A 21355-nucleotide genomic window follows, 5' to 3' on the forward strand; every position below is an offset into this window, starting at 1 on the left:
AGTGAGCAAAGTGGGAAGACAATAAAGTGAACAGAGTGGGCTTAAAAGGAATTGGCTAAAGTTGTAGGGTTAATTTTGTGGTGTGGAGGACTAGGGGGCCATATGTTAGAATATGAGGTTTTAGAGAAGCCATGCTGCTTATTGCCATGCATAAATGCACCTGACACCATGAGCAGACTTTACAAGCAGATATCTGGAAAGAAGTTAACTTGGTAGTGTCCTTTCCTTTTTTATTTATTGTTAAAATCAGAAATTCTCACTTTACTTTTAGTGTCTGATCTGCTTGTTTTAGGTCAGTGTGTTAAAGTAAGCAAAGACAGCCAGACAACTAACATCTTCTAAGGAAGATCATCCTCCATATTAGTGCATTTTAACTGAATCTCATGGAAAGTGAAGGGAAACCAACAATGTTCCATTAAAAATGGAAGTAAGGGAAAAGAGTTCAACTAGGACAACTGTGGGAATATAATCTCACGTTGGAGCAGCATGGCAACAAACAATAAACAAGTTTATAAACTGGGGGGACAGGCTGGCTCAGGGTCATTTTGAAGCAACTACAGTGGTATAATTGATCTAGCAGGGCATCCAAATGTAGAATTAAATACCAGAAGGAAAATTAGTGATGCACAGCAGGTAGCCGGTATCATTACAATCTTCAGCTTAATATTAAAAACGTGTTTGGAGGTTTCTTCACAGCAAAATTAGGTTTATGTATAAAAAGAACTTTTTTTAACCATAGCCTAAACAGTTTTAAATTTTAATTTATTTAGTACTGTACCTTAATTTTGACAAAAATATTAACCTAGATATGGTGTACATCAGGAAAAAATGGAAACAATAAAGAAAATAAATTGAAAGTCCAACCTTGATATACCAAAAGCTTTATTAGTAAACAAAACATCTCATAATCTACCCCTCAATCCCTGCTGCCCTCCCCACACACAGCTTTCATTTTATATTGTACAACATAGTGCTGAGATCAGACAGTATTCCATAAAACATGCATATACAAGAGTATTATACAATGACTTGTCTCCAGAACGATAGAACAGAGACAAGTAGTAGAAGGAAACAACAAAGTCTTCATTGGCTCCCAATGTGTGCTACTCTGTGGACGTCCAAGTAAAAAAAACATTTTCCTTCTAAACCTCTGTGTTTTAAATAGACAAACACCCCGTGGCACCCATTTATTTTGAGATAACAGAGTGGTGGATGTGTCTTGACACCACAAGTCACTTCATTTTATGTCAAAATATAAGTGTATACAACTCGCAACATATCTTTTGGAATGAGGTCCACTTATGGCCAAAAGGCAGAGCAGGAAAAATCTAATGAGTAAATAACCATGAATTAGGTCTAATACCCCACAGCTATCCCATTTTCTTTTTTCAATGCTGATGCATATTCTGAGGATATTTTACCAATATTGGTAATGTACAAAAACTAGGTATTCTATTGCCTTGAAGGTGCCTGGTGGATAAAGATTGCCTTATATCAAGCCTTATAAGGTTGTTTTGATAATAAATTATACTTAAAAGGCAAGTTAATAGGAACGGTCATTGGGAGGTAAATGGGAAAACCCAAGAAAAACATGGGAAGAAATCATTTTGATTGTTATTTTGTTAGTAACTGCGTGCTAAGCTTGTTACCACTAGCACAATGAATCTACGTAAAGCAAACCTGGAGTTTACTTTAAATAAAGGAAGGCTAAAATATCTTAAGAGGATCAATCAATTAAAGCAACAAGCTTCCAATATTAAGGACAATTAAGGATTATTTTTGTTGTTTTTAACCTAAGGATAACCAATTGGTAATCTAAAATGTATTAAAGGTTCATCGTTTAATATTGCGGAACTAGATGGGAGAATGCTCTACTAACGAATGCTATCACTACATTCTCCAGCACAGCTGTACAGGCACAGACCGCGTGAGTTTGTATAGTAGAGAAAAATCAGTTTTGTATATGTGACCCACTTTAGTTTTGGACACTCTCATAGCATTTTCTCTTGGTGCTTTGCGATTCACAGAATTCATTGGGGAACATAAAACACCCATCTTGCATCCATAAAGAATTCATAAACACTTCGTACTTACTTGCTTTCTTCTTACATAGAAAACAGAAAATAAATTCTGAGAAAAGCATTTTCATCATTTATTTAACAGCTGACATGAGGCACTTAACGAACCCCATGCAATACAAATTTCATTACCATGTCATGAAAAGTTCTAAAGATAGGGCCAATATAGGGACATTAAAAGCCTTCCTGGATTGTGAAGGTATTTGCTTTGAAAAGAATTGTTCTCTCAATGGGGAAATTGTGTGTGCTGTGTTTATTTTAATATTTTGTATATTAAATAGATACTTAATACCTAATAATGTAATGGAAAATGTGATTCTGTAGCTAACATCCCTGGTAAATACAGATAATTTGTGAGAAGATTTAGCTTATAACTTGTTTTAACTCTCCTTCATTTGTACAGATGCTCAAAAAATGTCTGCACTGTTAAATCAAGTTCTTATTTTTTCATGCAGGTTATTACATAAAAGTGAAAATCGAATTGACTGCCATGGTCAATACATAGCTCTTCATTCGGGCATTGAGTTGTTACTGTCATGATAAAACATTTGAAGACTATAGTGGGGAGATTGAACCAACTTGGCCCACAAAGAAGATCTATTGGGACATTTTCACAATCAGTATTTGTAATGACCAAATCAGGTGAACAGATCCAAGAACTTAAGAAATCTCACCAACTGAGTACCCAGAGATACAGAAGTTATTGTAACTCTGGTGTCCAAAAAATGCTGGTTTGACTCTTGAAGACATGAAACCATCTAGCACATGAGCCCCATTGGGTTTATCTATTCAAAATGGAGCAAAAAAGAACTGTTGCCCAGTGTAAGCATGGACAATCATTCATTTTCTAACCTGCCCTGTCAATGCTCTTTCTAAAGCCTATACAGAAGCTTTAAAAGGGAAGGAAAGTCCCAATAATCCTATGTGGCCATTAGTTTCATTTTTATTACAAGCTGCCTGTGATATCCATGCCAACAATTAGAATCAAACTTTTCATTTTCTAATTTTCATTGGAAGTATCTTCCACTTTTTGCAAATCAGAATAACATTGCATTTCTTATAAGTCATTGAACTCTGCATATATAATGTATCTGTGCATGTTGCTCTGAATATTAGATGTGAGATCATATTTGGTGACTGCTGAATTAAAGTAAATTATCTGGACAGCAGTCAGGATGCTTGCTAAGAATTCTTATGCAACAAAATGAGGCCCAACACCTCGCTCATCCCTTGATAAATGACTTTAATCATCAAAATGAAAGTATATATATATACAAATTTCTCCCTCTAAACAGAGGTAGTAAAACACGTCAAAGGCTTAGTAGGAGGTGAGTAGCCATTTTGACAAGTGTTCACAGCTGTACTACTAGTATGGTGTGCAGCATCTGTTTATTGTAAGTCATTTTCTATTGCGGCTTGGACAAACCTTGAGTGGCATAAGAAAACAGAAAGGAGCCACCATTATTGCCTATACTACAGATCTACAACAGCCTCAAAAATAGGGACTGTTGATCTGTACCTAAAACTAACTGATTAATTCATGAAGAAAATTCCTAAGATTGTGTTGAAGCTCCCTAGATATATATCTGGATACTAAGCAGTGGAAGACACCTTTTTTACATGCATTTGCTGCCATGTGACCGCCTTCATGGTTCCCACGGCATACATTTGTCAGTTCACTGCGGGAACCAAGTATGTTGCAAATTGAGCCATTTGCATCAAAAGATTTTGTGTTGGAAGGCATGGTCTGCCTATATAGGGAAAGATTTATTTTTAGAAAAGGACATTTCTTTGGTAAGCCTGCAGTGAATAAATAATGAATAACCATAAGTGTTGAGGTTTGTCGATCTTCCCCTTCAGCATGGGTCATCTAACTAAATACTTATTCCTTTAGGTATATGGCTAGCACAATGTAGGGCCTGGATCAGCAGATATTTTAGGAAAATTAAGATTTTTAACCCTCTTTTACTGTTTATCTGTCCCAGCAACACTGTGTTTTTATTAACATTTTCGTATAAACACTATTTGAAACTGCACATTGTTTAAATTAAATATCTTTCAAATCTGAAAACCTTTCAGGCAAACCAGTCACAAATTTTAAAGCAAACTTGTAATGGGAATACCTTCAGTGGAACTACTTCACAAATACTAGCTGAATCAAAGATCAATATAGCGAGAGATACATGCATATCATATCTTTTTCAGTTGCCTAATGAAATGGATGGCCAAGTGTGACCTTTGCAGGAAAGCTGGCTTTCAGCTGCTAGTTTATTTCAATATAACTGGCAATATCACTTAATGAACAGATTGTTTTAGCATGCCATAATATTGGCTGCCTATGGGTACATAAGTTTTCCTCAAATGCTTAATTGATATTGTTCAAGTTTCCAATAGGTTTACCCTAAGCTTCAGCCTGATATACCATCTCACCCAAAGTTTCTAAAAATCATCCATTTCAATCAAGTCTTGGAATGCCCTGTCCTTTTGGAAAGTCCTAAAATATAGGAGGGAAGATTTTCTGTGTGTTTTATAAAGATCTGTGCAACTTTATCTATATATAGTGCCAATGCTATCCACAATCACTTTGCATATTTTATGCTATTTGGTATAACGCTGTTTACAATTATGGCTTATGGGGTTACAATGAATAAATTATTTGAATAATATTTCAAACAGGATAGGCCTCAACATATTGCACTTATTAAAAATCAAGACTATGGCTTTTATATTAAAGAGGAAACATCAATATCACCCGGTAAAGTTGAAGTAATTGTGGCACTGTGTGTGACATAAATGACTTCAATAAATAATTAAATTACAAAGACCCCTTGTTATAGGAGCATAAATGCTCTACTAACCCTATAATCTTAAACATTTTTGTATAATTCTCCCATTGTTACTCATACCAACTTTGCAAGCAGAGTATATACATTTTTTTCAGTTTTGTAAGTGCTCACAGACCAGAAATCTATCTGAATAGATGAGCTAGTGCAATACCTGGTTCACGATGACCAGAAGTGCAAAAGAGTTGTAATGCTGCAGGCCTTGAGACTGAAAAAATTGAGAGGGCCAATTGGTTGTGACCTATAAATCTTCCATTAGGTTACAAAACAATCAGTGTCAGTGTCTCAGTCTGCTGTGTATGCATTCAGAAAGCAGGTATCAGCTGATATTAGCAGATGGAATTGTTTGTTAATCAAAAAAAAAAAAAAAATGCACAAAATATGGACCTAGTTATAAATAGGGGAACAATAAAAAAATATTAGTGAAGCCCAAGTTTTAGGTTCCATATGCAAGGCTACCTTTTTTTCTAATTAAACCTTGTTGAAATCTTGGTACTTGTTACTTTTCACTAATTTTCATACCCTTGAAATCTGGGGGATGCAGCTTGACAGCCCTCATCATGGGACCTCCATACTGTATTACGTCAAGGAGAGAACCTACTGAACTGTCACCTAATGGGAAGCAATAATGGAGGCCATTCCATCCCTATACTTCTGGCTATATTTTTTCAAAATAAAAACAGCCTTTGCACATTTTGTTTATTGTGAATGTTGATAGGCATCCTGTAATCTTTGGATGACCGTGTCTTTGGTAGCAGTTACTAGATTTCTTATACTAAATATTTACTTTATTTCATTTTTTTGCCTAGATATACGTAAACTGCATTTCTTCTTTTGGCATTCCTACTAGATGGGAGCCCTGGTTAAAAGTGGGCAGCTGTGATATCTTTGGGATAGGAAAATGTATAGTTTTTTTGTAACAATTGGCTATGGCTATAAGTACTAACACTGACTATCCTGAATGATCATTTACCTAACAACTTTCATATACAATTCCTGGGCATAATATAAACTGATATATCCATATACAGGATTTATACAAACATCTAGAAAACATTGCCAACATTACATAAGAAATGTGTAGTAAACATATTACTTAGGACTGTATCTGATGCAATACATGTGTAGTGTATACAGAATGATCCCTCTGTAATGCAGGGGATGAAGGAATGGCGGGTACTGCATGCTGGGAACCTGAAACCATTACAAAACCTGTGTAGAGCCTTGCCAGCATCTCAATAATTGCCAAGGGAATAAGAACCTCATTTTATATAAAAACCACATTTTGTGACACAAACCATTGAAGGAGTTCAGTGATGTGTTTGTATACACATGTTGCATGAGTCATAGATGTATTGTAGTGGCAGGTGGGGATACAATGTAAAAAGTAATGTTCAGTTGAATAAACCATACAAAGACTGCAATGGTTGACTGAGTATTGTGAGTAAGTTGCAAGATCCTCATACATGTAAGAAAAAGGCCATAGGGAAAAAGAAAGGTTGTCAATAGAGACAATCAGATACTTTCTAAGCTGCTTTATATTACATTATAGCTAGAATCTAATCACTGCAAAAATGCAATTTAACAGTTGGCCCTTTTCTGCCTAGTATCAGTGTCACATGGCATATGGTATAACTACATCTGTAGTGACCTATGTAACTGCTATATGTCGCAGCCTGCTTGGGAACCAGTGCACCTCTCTGACTGTGTAATGATTCCACTGTGATGTTCATTTGTTAAAAACATACAGTAAAAAATAAATTTATATGCAGATGTGGAACATTGCCAAAATGCTTTAAAAGCAGTTTTTACTACTGATATTTCGGATGATACATGTATTAAGATTGTCAATAAAGGATAATTTTTACAAAGCAAATTACTTGTTCCCTGATGCAAAACATGACTCCTAGACAAATATAACGCATAGGTCCATGACAGTGAAAATTCTATGAACTGTATGAGTGGCTGATACCATGTCAATAAAATGATACAAATATTGTGCTTCTTAACATATTCCTATCAGATGTAGCTTTGGTAAGAACAAAAGAGCCCTCTATAGATTTTGCATTAGGGTTTATCATCCATTACCACATCATTGTGCCTTCCATTAACAAAGGACAAGGTACACACCTAGATCAATTCACAAATGAACCCTCATCTTGATCAATTTTAGGAAGTTCCTGCATACATCTGTCTACAGAGACCTTAACATTTGGCAGTCACAATTCTCCCCATTTTACTGAGCTTCATGATTGTCAAGTAAGTAGCTGGAAAGTGATGATGGTTCTTTACAGAAGTTGTGGATGGGTGAAATAATTATGATTGTCTAAGGTTTGGAAAATATAATTCTTCATTTTTATCATTTACCAAGGCATGGCACATTTTTTCCACTTGTTTCCTTCAGTCTCTCTCAGGTCAGGTTTAAAACAAAAAAGTCTTTAGTTACACATAGTGGACAAAGAGTGAACACCATAAAGTCTCCCAAGCAGTTCAGGAGTTGGAAGTCCTCATATAAACATTGCTTCTCATAGAGCAGGCATCACACTGCAGAAGTGCGGACTGTGTTGGGTATGGAAAAAGGCATTAAGTTCCCTTTCGCTCAAGGTTATCCTTTTCCAAGCACAGAAGCCTTCTGTCAGTCGGTTTCAGACAACAGCTGCAACCTGAAAACTCAGGACTATTTAAATAATTCAACCCTGTACACTTGGCCAAAGTTCAAAGTTCATCCTCATCCAGTTTGGCCAACCGGGGGACAGGTACACCCATTTCATCAGGGGTGGAGGAATAGCCAGGGAGTTCTCGGCCCAATGTGCTCAGTTTCTGGTAAATAGAGACAAAGAAAAAGGCTTACCTTAACCATACATTCAACAGATAAAGCACAAAAAATATACATGGTCACAAAGCAAACACTTCATAGGGAACGTATCAAATATAATACCTCACTAACTCTTTAGGTGAAGCGTTACACATTCTGAGTAATTATTACTATTGTCTCCATTTTTAACCAAATAAAGGTATATTTTTATTACATTGGGTAATTATATACATATATAATTTTTTTAAATTCATAATGCAATCTAATGCAATCCTTTGTAGCACACTGGTATGAACAGCCAATATCTAACATAGCAGGTATTCAGTACATTTCACCCCCTCAGATAGGGTCTCTAACACATCTCTCCTTCAAGGAGAGAGAGGGGAGGAGGTACCCAAATTATATCCCCATTTTAATTCCATTTACAAAAGGTGCCAATCAAATCCACCACCCCCCTCCCAAAACCATGAGTGGGTATTCAGCACATCTTCCTACCTACTATACCCCTTTTACAAATGCATATTTATTAATTGATACACATGAATACAATTTAAGAGTAACACTTTTGCCAAAAACATTACTAAGGATTTTGTATTGTCTGTTATAGGAAGAGGTCCATATGAGGAATGGAGAGTGGCTTGATAAGTTAACCCACTAGCTGGCACCAACAATAGTAAAGCCATTGGTTTAATGTATTACAACTAAGCTTACTCCATTACCTGAACTGCATTTATAGATTTTAGATTTCATCCACAACCCCACCTGCTGGTAAAATCTGATACTGCAGGAGTATGTACAAAAGTTTTCGATGAAATACCGCTTTTCATTGCAGCCAGCACTCATTATCTATGGCTTCAATAGCATAGATGCAGCTCTGGCACAAACAAATGAATATAAAAATATAAAGGGAACCTAGAGTGTAAAGAAAATTTGGGATGTGCGGTTATAACTTGTAAGCTTGGCCTATGGTATTGCTTTAGGGTAACTAATTGGACCTGATTGATTAAAATTTCCCAAGGCTGGAGAAGATACACTTTCATCAGTAAACCTGAGTGATCCAGCAAATCTGAAATATATCTGTTCCAGAATTGAAAACATTTGCTAACAAATAGCAAATGACTTTTAAGAAATCCATTTCAGGTTTGCTGGATCACCCAGCTTCACTGCTGAAAGTGTATCCTCTCCAGCCTTGGAGAGCCTTATTAAATCAGGCCCATTGTGTCCAATAGATATCACATTATATATATATATATATATATATATATATATATATATATATAAAACAACAAAGTACCATAGTTGTAACAATTATTACCTACAACAAATGAAAATGCTCATGATTGTCCATACAGCTTTCTGCACATGATGTAAAAACAAGCAATGGAAGGCAGCAAGAAACACAGGCGCTCCATAAAAATCCTATAAAATTCCTAGATAATTTAAAAAAAAAACTTTTTTTTTATCAAATAATTCATTAATTTATTGTAGTGGCTAATATGTTTATTTCCATTTCCAATATGTTTATTTCCATTTTCCATGGCATAATTAAATTAAACAAAAAATCTTATGATGCTTGTTGCTATTTTATACTTAAATAAAGGTTTCATTGGTTTATATTGGATTCTAATTGACCTTAAAAGTCCCACTATTGTTTGTTTTTGTTTGAAGTATAGCTTGTATTAGGGATGTGGCCTTGCAAACAGAATGATAGAGGGATTCGTACACTTTTTTAATCGTCATTTCACCATCAGACTCGTTGGAGCTGTTGTATAATCCAAAGCAATCAATCAACTCACAACAAAGATGTTATGGACATGTTAGGGAAATAAATGTAACTATGAACAAAATAAAAATTGCATATGATGCAGTCTGCCACTGGCACTAACACTACAGTTTTTTTAATGTTTTGTTCCCCTCAGTTTTCTTATCTGTTAATCATACCAGCAGATATGTTTTATATCTACTGGAAGTAACAACATGTCACAAAGATGCACAAGTTGTTTTAGAAAGACCTGTAATAAGCTGTAACTCCAGGACATTTTATCAATTCAGAGCTCACACCTTTAAAGCTCTTATGGACCAGATACAGCTCTAGGCCTGTCATGGCAATCAGGATTTGCCCAAAGTATATAGAGGATGTTTTTTGGCATATATAGCAAGATCAACGTAAAAAAATTGGTTAAACTGAGTTACTGTTTATATATATATATATATATATATATATATAATTTCTTCCAAACCCTTTTAGCTACCATCTTTACTAAACAAATTAGTCAGTCGCTGAAAATGTTGAGCAAAAATTTTCCTATTTTGCTTATAATTACATGTTAAAGCAACATTTACTGGATTTAAAGTTTAGCAAACGACTTAGGTTGCAGATCCGGCACTCTGAAATTCATTTAACAATAAAAACAATAATAAATTCTTACACGACTGGTAGGGTCACTTTGTGGGGTTCCATTGGACACAGTAGAGGTGGAGGACTCAGGATAATGATTTAAATTAAGGTTGATGTGTGCTGGGGTCAGAGTTGCTGGGGGGAGGACATCTGAGTGTGAACTTTTTCGAGGAGGGTGAACCTATAAAATCATAGACACAGAAACAAGGTTAGGTATGAAGCTAGCAATACATTGATGGTACACATCAGAATCATTTTGTTTTTGTGATTGGAGCACAAGTGTCTAATTTACACTTCATAAGTTTGCTATTGTTTTGGGAGTCCCAAAAAATGTAGTGCCTACTGGAACATTGAAATAGTTGATAAAACAAGGGTCCAAAAAAAGGGATTCTCGAACCCCAGTTTTAGATTTAACTAACTTTGAGGTCTCAAGCCACAAATATCACATACTTTTCACATATCATGAACCTCATTGGCCAGAAGAGCTGATTAAAAATACTTTGTACACTATTGTTATGCATGCAGCCTAAAATACATAAAAAAACGTATCTGGTGAAGTATGCTTCATCTTTTTGGACAATATATATGGCCTTCATCTGTTGTCGAAACTAAATCAAGTGCTTTGATGGGAAATAAATTAATGTATGAATGTAAGCTGGTAAAGAAAGGTGTAGAGAATAGATGAAGTTGTCTGTGCAGGATTTCAGTCCAACAAATACTTTGTGCTGTCAGACCCAACAGGAAGATAGCAACAGAAATGTCTGTAAAAGACCAGTAAGTATCCTGTTTATGCAGTTTTGAAATGGATAAAACACATGAAAATGTACATGCATTGTAGATATATAGTTAATATGCTTTTATTTTAAATTCTGCCCATACACTTTTCATGTACAATATAGTACTGGTGGGAACAATGAAACCAGTGGGAAGTGTTTCAACATTTTACAGCTGGCAGCAGCAGACATTACTGAACAACTTACTACCACTCCCATTATTCCCCATAGGTGGACATGCGACAGATGCTACAAGTAGGGTTGTGGGCATGGTTTACAGATAAGAGGAAGGGGTAACCGCACTGCAACCTTTTCAGCCCATCTGAACAAATCCTACCTCTGTGACATAAGCAAGGGAGCAATAAAAAGCTTATACCAGAAGAATGGAGTGGTTTATTTTAAGCAAATGAAGCTACAGGGAATCATAAGGCGAATCATGAAAAACAAAGGCTTTCATTAGTTAACCTATTAGCTATGAGCAGCACGGTGGCTCAGGAGTTACCACTCTTGCCTTTCCAGTGCTAAATCCCAGGTCCGAGTCCCGGCCAGGGAACTAAATGCATGGAGTTTGCAGGTTCCCCCCGTGTCTGCGTGGCTTTCTTCCGGGTACTCCGGTTTTCTCCCACATTCCAAAAAACCATGCAGTTAGGTTATTTGGCTTTCCCCCAAAAAACTGACCTTAGACTACATTAATGACAAATGGTAATGACAGTGACTGAGGTAGGGACATTAGATTGTGAGCCCCTTTGAGGGACAGTTGGTGTCATGAGAATGGACTTTGTACAGTGCTGCATAATATGATGGCGCTCTATAAATACTGTGCAATAATAATAAAAAAATAATAAGGAAACAAGCAATCTCCACCAATGTGATATTCATGTTTGTGAATTAAAAATACTGATGATAGAATTATTGTTAGCTGTAACAATGTAAAGTAACTTACAAATCAATAATCTGACCCTAACATCAATAATGGCAGAAACCCATCTAAAGATATAAATCCCTGTATTTACCTTGCTTCGACTCTCCCTAGAGTTGCTGGGTAAATAAAGGGAAGGCAAAGAAGTATTGTAGGATTTGAGGTTGGGCACTTTGTTTCTATCCATAGAGGCAGAGGAATGGGGCCTGAGACCACCACGAGTAGATTCCATTGCGTGGCTGTTGGTAGATCTTCCAAGACTGTTGGACTTGCTTTCTCTTCGTTGGTACTCAATAGGCGATTGAAGTGCTGGGGAAAGACACAAGTGTAATCTTATCTCTTGTTATATCATAGTCTCATTTTACGTTTTCCAGCTGAACTGTCACACTTTTTCTTTTCTCTGATTATTTTGATTTGTGAGGCTTAAAGCCAATGTTTTCCTGCTTTCTAGGCATCCTCCTGTCACATAGAACATAAATAACTGTATGTTACTCTGTCATATACGAGACAGAAAAAAAACTGCTATTGCTGGATCAATTTCCACATAATACACAAAGAGATGTAGAATGAAGGCAGCCAAGTGCAGTTAATATGGCAACTACACAGCAATAACCTGTATAGTATTTTGCAACATTAACATCTCACAGTTTATACAAAAATGGGTGATTTTACATTTTGATTTGATAGTTTATATAAAGGTTTTAGCAAGTGTTTTATTTTAAATTGAGTGATCCCTTAAGCCGTGCTTGCAATGTCAATGGCTGATTACCCCCATTATAGGGTGTAAAACACAGCATTGTTGTATTCAGAGAGTTGGGATTTTCCCACCGCCCACAGAAAGATCTTTAAAAACCTTTTGATGGATCAAACATTCCCACTGCTTTTAGAATCTGTCTTTAAGAATTTAACTGGAACATTTTATAAATAATAAATTAATTTTAGATATGACACTGCCCAGACCTCAAAATGCAGCAGAATCCTAATTTACATATTAGATTTAGGAAAGTAAATTGCATTTTTTGATTAAGTACAACTAGCTACTCAAAAACAGATTAAGAGTGTTCTGCATAACAAAAATGGCTAAATTAGGGTTTGATATTGGAATCTTTTTTTTTTTAACCTCATTTTGCCTAAAGACGTCAGTATTGTAATATATTGTGATCACAGTACTGAAGTGATGAACCACTCATAACTATTGTAAATTCAATCTGTAACATAACTGCAACAAACCATTGAGAAAGTTACGCTGGCTCTCCAATATCTGTCCAATGTCGTGGATCCAGGCCAATCTGATATCGGGATTCGAGGCCTGCAGGATGTAACGCACTAGACTGCGATCTGTACCACGGGATGTCAGTGAAAACTTACAAGGGTCATTATCCACGGATTCCTCAATTCCAAGACAGCTGATCTGCAAAATGGAAGAACAGTCTAGATTAGGTGGCACCTTCAGAAGTGTGTTTTAGCAACTCACATTACACATGGCAAGTACAGAGGATACTTGTGCAAAGAAGCCATTTTGAACCCTTTTATATATTTACTGTTGTTGTCTCATCTGCTAAAGATGTGCCATTACAACACAGATAGACCTACATCAGCATTTCTTAAAGAGGGATCTGTGGACCCTGGGGTTCCTCCAGAGGTTGCCAAGGGTTTGTTACACAATGAGCAATTTGTGACTCCCAGGTCAATATAACTGATACCAATGATCTTTTGGCTGTAAGGGTGACATTCTTCCCAATGTCCAGCACTGTAGGGGACATTCTTCCCACTGACCACCACACTAATGTACTGTGAAATGTGGATACAGTATCTATAGCAGGGATTCCATGAATACCTGAAAGTTATTTCAAGGGTGTCAAAAAGGTAAAGAAACACTGGCCTACATGGTCACCAGTGGAAGGGTTGCCAAGTTATACCCTGATTACCTGCACTCCCCTGGCTTTTTCTCGTTTCCTCTACACTGATGGAATTCCTTGTCTTTCTTGGTCCCTGTGCTCTAGCAAAAGTTGAACAGACAGTAAAACTTTTTTTTTTTGCAAGAAACCTAACCTTACAAAAAATGTATTCTGTTTTGTATTCACTCCAACGTTGTGCAACTTCAGTATAATAAATACGTTCACATCTGCTGGCCCATGTAAACCTGGACACGTTACAAATAGCTAGAAGAGCTTCTAGTCAAATTGTCTTTATTAGGAGGCACAAAAATATACCCCATTGTTTCCAGGAACAGGTTTATTTTTTTTCTCCCAAGATTATCCTTAATATTCTATGACATCAGCAAGTCACAAACTAAAAAATAACTTGTAAATTGCACAACACTCAACAGTAAAGTGAACCTGTCATTCTGTTCTAGAGATATTGTTGAGAAACAGAAGAACAATAAAATGTAAAATTCCAAGAGGCAATAAGGATTTACAAGGTATGCCAGCTAACTAGCAATGAATTGGGACAAAAGTGAAACAATACTTGTAACCACTAGGGGGATGCAATTAAGGTATGGGCTTCAATGTCTCCTAGCTACATACATAAAAGGAGATCATCTTATTGAAGATGATATTACAAAGATTGTTTCACTTAGTAAGGACTGTTCACTTAGTATGCACTGCCCCAGCTCAAAATATAAAATGGTAACTATTATCCTAATACACAGAACACAACACACCATAAATCCTATTGTTTATTATCAATAAAGTCTGCACTGTCTTTCCTTCAGCACCACTGGATATCACTGATGCAGATTGTTGGCACAGCATGACATAGCAGTAATCGGATCTTAGAAGCAGTAGGCGGATAATGTATTGTTTGATCAACACTGGATAATAATCATTTGGGTGGCTTGGCTAGGCAGTAATTACTGAAATTGATTCAATAACATAAATATGTCCACACCTGCATGCACAACTGTTAAAAAAAAGAAATAAAGCAAGATATAGTATGATATGTTAGGGTATTTGCAAAAAAAATGCTAAAAAACGATATTATGCATTATCCTGAAAAAAAAGCAAGATTCGATATGTGCTGCCTCACGAGAAGCTCTGCAGCACCAAGTCACAAACAATGGCCCTGTGATCTTGGCTGTGACGACATCACTCAGCATGCCCCAGACATCAACCATAAATTAGGACCACCAGTCCCTATCTATGTAATTGGCAAAAACAACCGACAACCCATTCTGAGCTGTGCCCTGTGTAGTCGTGCCCCGTGTTTGGTTTTCCTCGAGGATCATCAATCATCATGAGGAATTGGTAAAAATTTTACAAATCAGCCAAAAGTCCTCAACAAGTTTGTTCTTTAAATCTAAAATGCTAACCTGTGTGCTTGGTTTAATTTAAGTAGGGATTATGTCTTTTACTCTTAGGGACCTAGAGGGGTAGTGTTACAAATTATGGGAACCAAAGGTTTAGTAGGCAGAAAGTCTGTAGAAAAATGCCCAACACTCACCTTAATGCTGTTTTTAAAGATGTATCCAGGCAATGAGAATCCCTTCTTCTTGTCAATAGGTTCACTAAATATGATGAGCTGCTCGAAGAGGAAGACCCTGCGTTCTTTACCCCGTGTCAGGAAACTGGACTCCTGTTCCATCACTAAAAATGTGTCTTGCTGGAGAAGCTTCCCCTGAGCTGTGATCTTTCCCTAAATGTGCATACATTTGTAAACAACTGGTAAGTCTTTCATTAATGTAGAACTCCAGGCAGATATAAAAGACTCCTGGCAATAAATTATGCATCCAATAATAAAACATTGTTTTAAAAGGCAACAGTAAGCAAATAAACAGCTGAATTTAACTCAGTATTGGCATCCCTTTTACAAAATATGACGTGGTGCTAGTGTCGGGTGAAAATCAGACATGTGTACAGTGGTCCCAGGACTGTGTATATTGATCGGTCTTGTTTAAAATACTTATACTTAGTGCTGAGCTTGGCTGTGAAGAATATGCTTTATGTATCACGCGCATTCAATAGATTACAAATGCCTTACTTAAAGAATTGAACTTAGCAAGCATAAGGCAAACTGTATAATGCTATTAGAACTGATAAATATTTATTTCTTCACAGTATTAACACAGTATTAGGTGTTACACCTACCTGGATATAGTACGCTACATTCCAGACTAATAATTTGTTTTTATTAATTGGATGAGATATGGTATCCCCTGTATGCAACGTGTTTGTAGAGCTTGCTTCTTTTGAATAGCTTACCAGACTGAAGCATTTCAAATTACACGGACATTGAGAATCCCCTGTGGATATATGCCTGCAGTCGGGGATTTAAATTTGACTTATTTCCAGTGATCTTACATGGTGTGCCTACTATTTATACGTATATTTATAGGTATTTTGGTAGGTCAGTAGGTTGAGGGTTAGAGTTACGGCAAAGGTTAGCATAAAGGAGGCCTGAAGATAAGACTCTGTAAATCATAACTGGGCTCTCAGTATTTAAAACTAATGCCAACCAGAATACTTGTTCAAGGTCTGTGCATCAGAAAAAAACAAAGCTGTTGATTCAGCAGGACAACCTGGAAACTAGCATTTGCAGAAAGTTCAGCCACCAAAATGTCATCTTAGATCTGTTTGTACCCTTAATTTCACAGTAAAATGAAATATACAAATGCATACCTCAAACCCCTGAAGTCGACCAAGATTCATCATATCGTTGCATCGTTTGGGGACAAAGCACATCACTTCCACAGCTTTCTGTAAACACCAATATTAAACATTACTGTACAGACAGGTAGATCCAGAAGGAAATTTTGGTCTATTCCAAAAACATTTTAGCACGGACAAATGCATGTCCTATTACTAATAATTCTTTTACACACAAAGTCACTGGGTATCTGCAAAGATATGTTTCAAAGTAAAGCCGTATGTAGCTTAGGGTGATCATACAGGATTTCATAAAGGCAATTAGTGCAACAGATCTAAAGCCTATGATGTGTGACTACGCATGCACCAATATTTGAGACCGGCAAATCCTTGGTGGAATGTGCAATTTTTAGTGTGAGATCTGCCCTTTTACTTAATGTTATCAATACCTAGGTAATTAGAAAAAAATCTCTTTGGTCTGGTTGCATTTACCAACAAGGTTTATATGTTGTCCTTTCCTGAGAACTATGCTTGTGATATTTGTTACTGAGGACCATGTCACATAGACCATTTATTCTCAACAATCTTTTTTATTTCCTTTTGTTTCTTGCTTAGAAAATCATGGTTATTTTCCAAAAGATTTGTCAAGTCACTTATCCATTTGCAGCTCAGTCCCTCAGCAATTGAGTTTTAGCAGCACTTCATGTCAGCGACAATCACTCTCTCTCTATTCACTTCTATGATATTAGCTACAAATTGGTGTACTTTTCATGTTAGTCTATTCTTTGCTTGCCCCCTTTGGAAGACTCCAATTGTATTTCATTTCATTGACAGCCATGAAATGTTGGATTTTCCATTACTTTCTGTTCAGATGACAATGGTCACCAGAATAAATACAGAGTGAATCTACCTAACCCAGATAAAGACATCAATTAGAAGTTATAACATTCAAATTTCTATTGTTTGCAAATAAAAGAGAGATCTGAGGAGGTTTTTTCAATTTAAAAACAATAAACTATGTTTTCAATAACACGCAGTAATTTCCTTGATACGTGGCAGCCAGATATTGCTATATGATCAATGAGTTTTACACACCTCCAGTTCTGTTGTATCTTGTCCGGCTTTACTGTAATACTTAAGAAAGTCCTAAAAAGGGGAAGAAAAAGTGTTTATTAAGTTCAACTTTATTTACTCATTACTTTATTTATAACCAGTCTGCCACTGCTTTTAACTATATCTCCAATTTTTAATATTAATACATGTAAAAAGCTCTTGCTGCATGAGTAATATAAAGTGGGTTGCACCATCCAAACTGTTGAATTCTGAATAATGTGTCCCATACCTTTAGTAGCAGCTGGTACTTCATGATCCTCTGCACAGGTTTGATAAGTAGGTCATTAAGTTGTAGGCGATGTGACAGCTGTTGCCTCAACTCCTGCAGTAGAAATGCAAGAAAGAAATTTTGTGATTGGTGAAATTAATCTAGTTCATGTGACCTAATGAACCAGTAAATACACTGCCCATTGCATGCTAGTTTATCTGCAGTTAGTAGTACATTATGTCAATGTGTAGGTATTTTTGCAAGAAATCACCCACAATATTCTGATACTGACCTAAGAAAAAAAAGGATGAATAATTAAAAAAAATTAAACCAAATATTAAAGTTATTTCTAGAGACAAAAATATTATTGCTCAGTCTTGTTTCAGTCCTGGTTACAAATTTGACTTATTACTAACTGGCATGAGCAACACTCCTTTCTTCTGCAACTATTTTTAATAAATATTCTAGCTAAATTGGAAAGACACAGCCATGGTTAAAGCTAATTATTCACATTCTGCCATACATGTATATAACAGTGAATAAGTTCTTTAAGGTGTAACTGCACCTTTAGTACACTTATCTCCTTGTACACCTTGGCCAGAGCCTCCATACTAGTCTTATACTATCGATAACAAAATATTACAGCTACTATCCAACACTTGCTCAGGCATACATGTGCCCTGCACTCCCATTCATTCCCAGAGTGCTAATAACGTCTATAGAGTTATTGAGTACGAACTGGAACTCAAAGCTATGTGAGCAAGAATAGTGCAGTCCATACGCTGGCCCACACAGGAAGATTTTACCAACAGATCGAGTTAGACCTAATAAGGTAGGTCACTGGGTTGAGGATTGGTGAATATGATAATAGTACGGTATGCTTGATGCAAGGATCGGGGACTATGATAAAAATAGATGTAGTTAAACTTTAAAGTTGATCTGAAGTGAGTAGGTATGGTCTCTGCTGAACTCTCCATAAAATAATAGTTCTCTGGATTTCATGTTGAAATGTTTTTCAGTTAATTACCTAAAACAAGTAGGTTAATCAAGAGTTTTGACCTCCATTTGTTTTTCCTGCTTGCTTTAAGTCAGTGAAGACAAAAGTCAGGGGACTAGTCATTTCAAGGAAATGATAAGCACAGATGACTCACTATATGCTGAATTCAGGAATTTGCACTGCATTATTATAAGCATGCAATAGGTGCATTGAGTCCTTAACCATTAAAAAGCTTTATAGTTTGTGAAGATGTCTAATACATCTGGGGATGGTGAGGGGGATCAGGCAGGGTACAGAAAGACAGATGTCATTACAAGGCGTAAATGACAACTGGGTACAGATTATTACTTATCTTGGAAAACTCGATTTTATATAAAAAATCTAATTTATTAAGTACTTTATTGGGATTCAAACCACAAAATTGTAATAAAATGTCATAGTTTTTTTCCATTTACTTGGGGAAATTATATCTTAAACTTTAACAATAGCAATAACAACATTAATGCTGATTTTGTTCCTTACCTCAAAGTAGGTATCAATGTATTCAGACACGATGTGCTCAGACTTGGGCTTGTTTTGACAATACACCACATACATGTGCAGCCTGCGCTCCTAAACAAACAGTAATCACACTAATTAATAGACCAGAGAAATTTCACTGTTGGTTCTTTGATTAGAACATCTAAAAGTGGATTATTCAATATTTCTGAACAAACCATTAGGGGCAAAGGGGGTCCTCCATAGGAATAGATGGAGCATGCATTCCAGTGAGAAATTAGGTCAGCTCACACCAAAGCCCTGCCTAAAAAAGTACAATTTGGCATGAAGGGAGTGCCTTTTACCGGAGTAAGGAAATCAAAATTGTGAGCAAGCAGGTTTATTACTGCAGAAAGGACAAATGATGTCCCTTTACAAGAAAACATACTTACCTGCCTGTCCACAATTGTCTGTTCAAGGTACACAGAGCTGCTAGGAGTGAATGAACACACATGCAGCAAGGAGTTACATTTTTTTAGCTTGGCCAATCAAGATGACTAACTATCTAAGAAACACGGAATAGGACCAGGTGAAGATAGCATTGCCCACCACATAGAGGGTACTAGTGAGTGAAATGAGAAAATTGTGATTAGGCAGGAAAGTTTATTTTATTGCAGAAAGAATAATATGGATAATATTATATTATCCATATTATAATATGATAATAATATTATAAGATCATTAAGATAATATGGATATGGATAATGATAGAATAAAGATAATATGGATTATATAAAGAGCATAAACGGACAACATGTGTGAAAAAAGGACTTACGTGCTTTATAAAGAGTTGTGCTAATCGGTTTGGGTCCTCAAGGCACTTTTGTAGTTCACCTAGAAAATAGCTGTAGAGGTACAGTGTATTAGGTCATCACATAGGGGCACACATTTGCATCCTAACTGATCTGATCAGCCACCAGCACCGCTGTTCTGGTTTTCTAGGTGCAAGGGTTAGCAGTGGGGACTGAACTTCCCACTGCCCCCTTCCACATTCATTCTCTATGGGCTGACATGGATGAGACACTACATGTAGACAAGTAGACTTAGGGAAGCAGAATCTGCACTACAATCTCACTGCCAGTCTGAACAAAGCCTTTTACTACCTGATGGTCCTGCTAGTAGACCTGTTATTTCTCCACTCCCTGTAATATTATGACAGAACTGCTTGTTCTGCAGTGGAATAACTCAGTAGTATTGTCACCCTTAGGTAAACAAGTAGTTTTACATGGACAGTGCGTAAGAAACTAGCAAATTAAAGCTAAAACTCAGAAAACACTTTTTAAGGTGTTACAGTAACTGATTTTTGTCTTTTCATACCAATAAAATCAACCACTGTAATCAACCACATCTCATCTTTTCCTAACCCTGTAACTGCCAGTTTAGCTGAACACGTTGGTGAAAAAAAAGTATTAGAAGGATCAACAGGTAATAAAATCATGTTACTGGGTAAGTAGAGGGAAGATCAAATAAACTGCTGTGTTATTTACAATTGACAGCTTGTTTCATACTTGCTATTTTTATTTTTCCTATAGTTATAAATAAATAATATGCCCCACTGTAAGATTCTTTTGAATGAGCATTCCAGTTTAAAGTTGTAACATTGATAACCCTGTCTTCTGAAATAGTGTTATATTGTTCACTCAGAGTGTATATATTTAAAATTTTGCCTAAGCATAAATGTAATTGTCTAGTCCTCCCCCCGAGAGGTTGCTTTTCTTTAAAAAAAAAATGCAATTAAATCAGCACAGGGCTGATATCGCACGATAATCTTGTGTGTGTACAGTGCTTATCATCCATCGTTCAAACGACCGTCCTGGCGGATCCACGGCCGAGGAAGGATCATAATGAAAGGGAAGGGGAGAGATAGGGGTGCCACTGCGTCGTTCTCTCCCTCCCCTTTCCGTAGAGCAGAACGGTGCTGTATGTTCAGCGTTCGTTCATGCATCTTGCAGTTGTTTGTTGTTGGAAAGGATTGTGAAAGATCCTTTCTAACAACAATTATTGTACGTTTGTACTTAGCCTAAGACTGTAGCTATTGTTACATACTTTAAAAAACAGCAGATATGCTGAACTGAACACTGGGTGCCT

General features: G+C 36.4%; 1 protein-coding gene across 3 annotated transcripts in view; it reads right to left on the reverse strand.

Moving 5' to 3' along the window:
- Window positions 1–864: 864 nt before the first annotated feature.
- Window positions 865–21355, reverse strand: part of ARHGEF25 (Rho guanine nucleotide exchange factor 25) — a 177490-nt gene continuing 156999 nt past the window's right edge. For all 3 annotated transcript variants that reach the window (XM_072407295.1, XM_072407305.1, XM_072407314.1), the window contains 10 exons: window positions 20043–20112; window positions 19253–19342; window positions 17755–17847; window positions 17508–17558; window positions 16446–16523; window positions 15271–15462; window positions 13057–13237; window positions 11921–12135; window positions 10166–10315; window positions 865–7741 (listed from right to left, as the gene is read on the reverse strand). In XM_072407295.1, coding sequence (XP_072263396.1) covers window positions 7637–7741; window positions 10166–10315; window positions 11921–12135; window positions 13057–13237; window positions 15271–15462; window positions 16446–16523; window positions 17508–17558; window positions 17755–17847; window positions 19253–19342; window positions 20043–20112 — 1225 coding nt within the window. In that variant the 3' untranslated portion in view covers window positions 865–7636. The remainder of the gene's footprint in view (window positions 7742–10165; window positions 10316–11920; window positions 12136–13056; window positions 13238–15270; window positions 15463–16445; window positions 16524–17507; window positions 17559–17754; window positions 17848–19252; window positions 19343–20042; window positions 20113–21355) is intronic.

The sequence above is a fragment of the Pyxicephalus adspersus genome, chromosome 1 (genome assembly GCF_032062135.1).
Source record: "Pyxicephalus adspersus chromosome 1, UCB_Pads_2.0, whole genome shotgun sequence".
Classification (NCBI taxonomy): domain Eukaryota; kingdom Metazoa; phylum Chordata; class Amphibia; order Anura; family Pyxicephalidae; genus Pyxicephalus; species Pyxicephalus adspersus.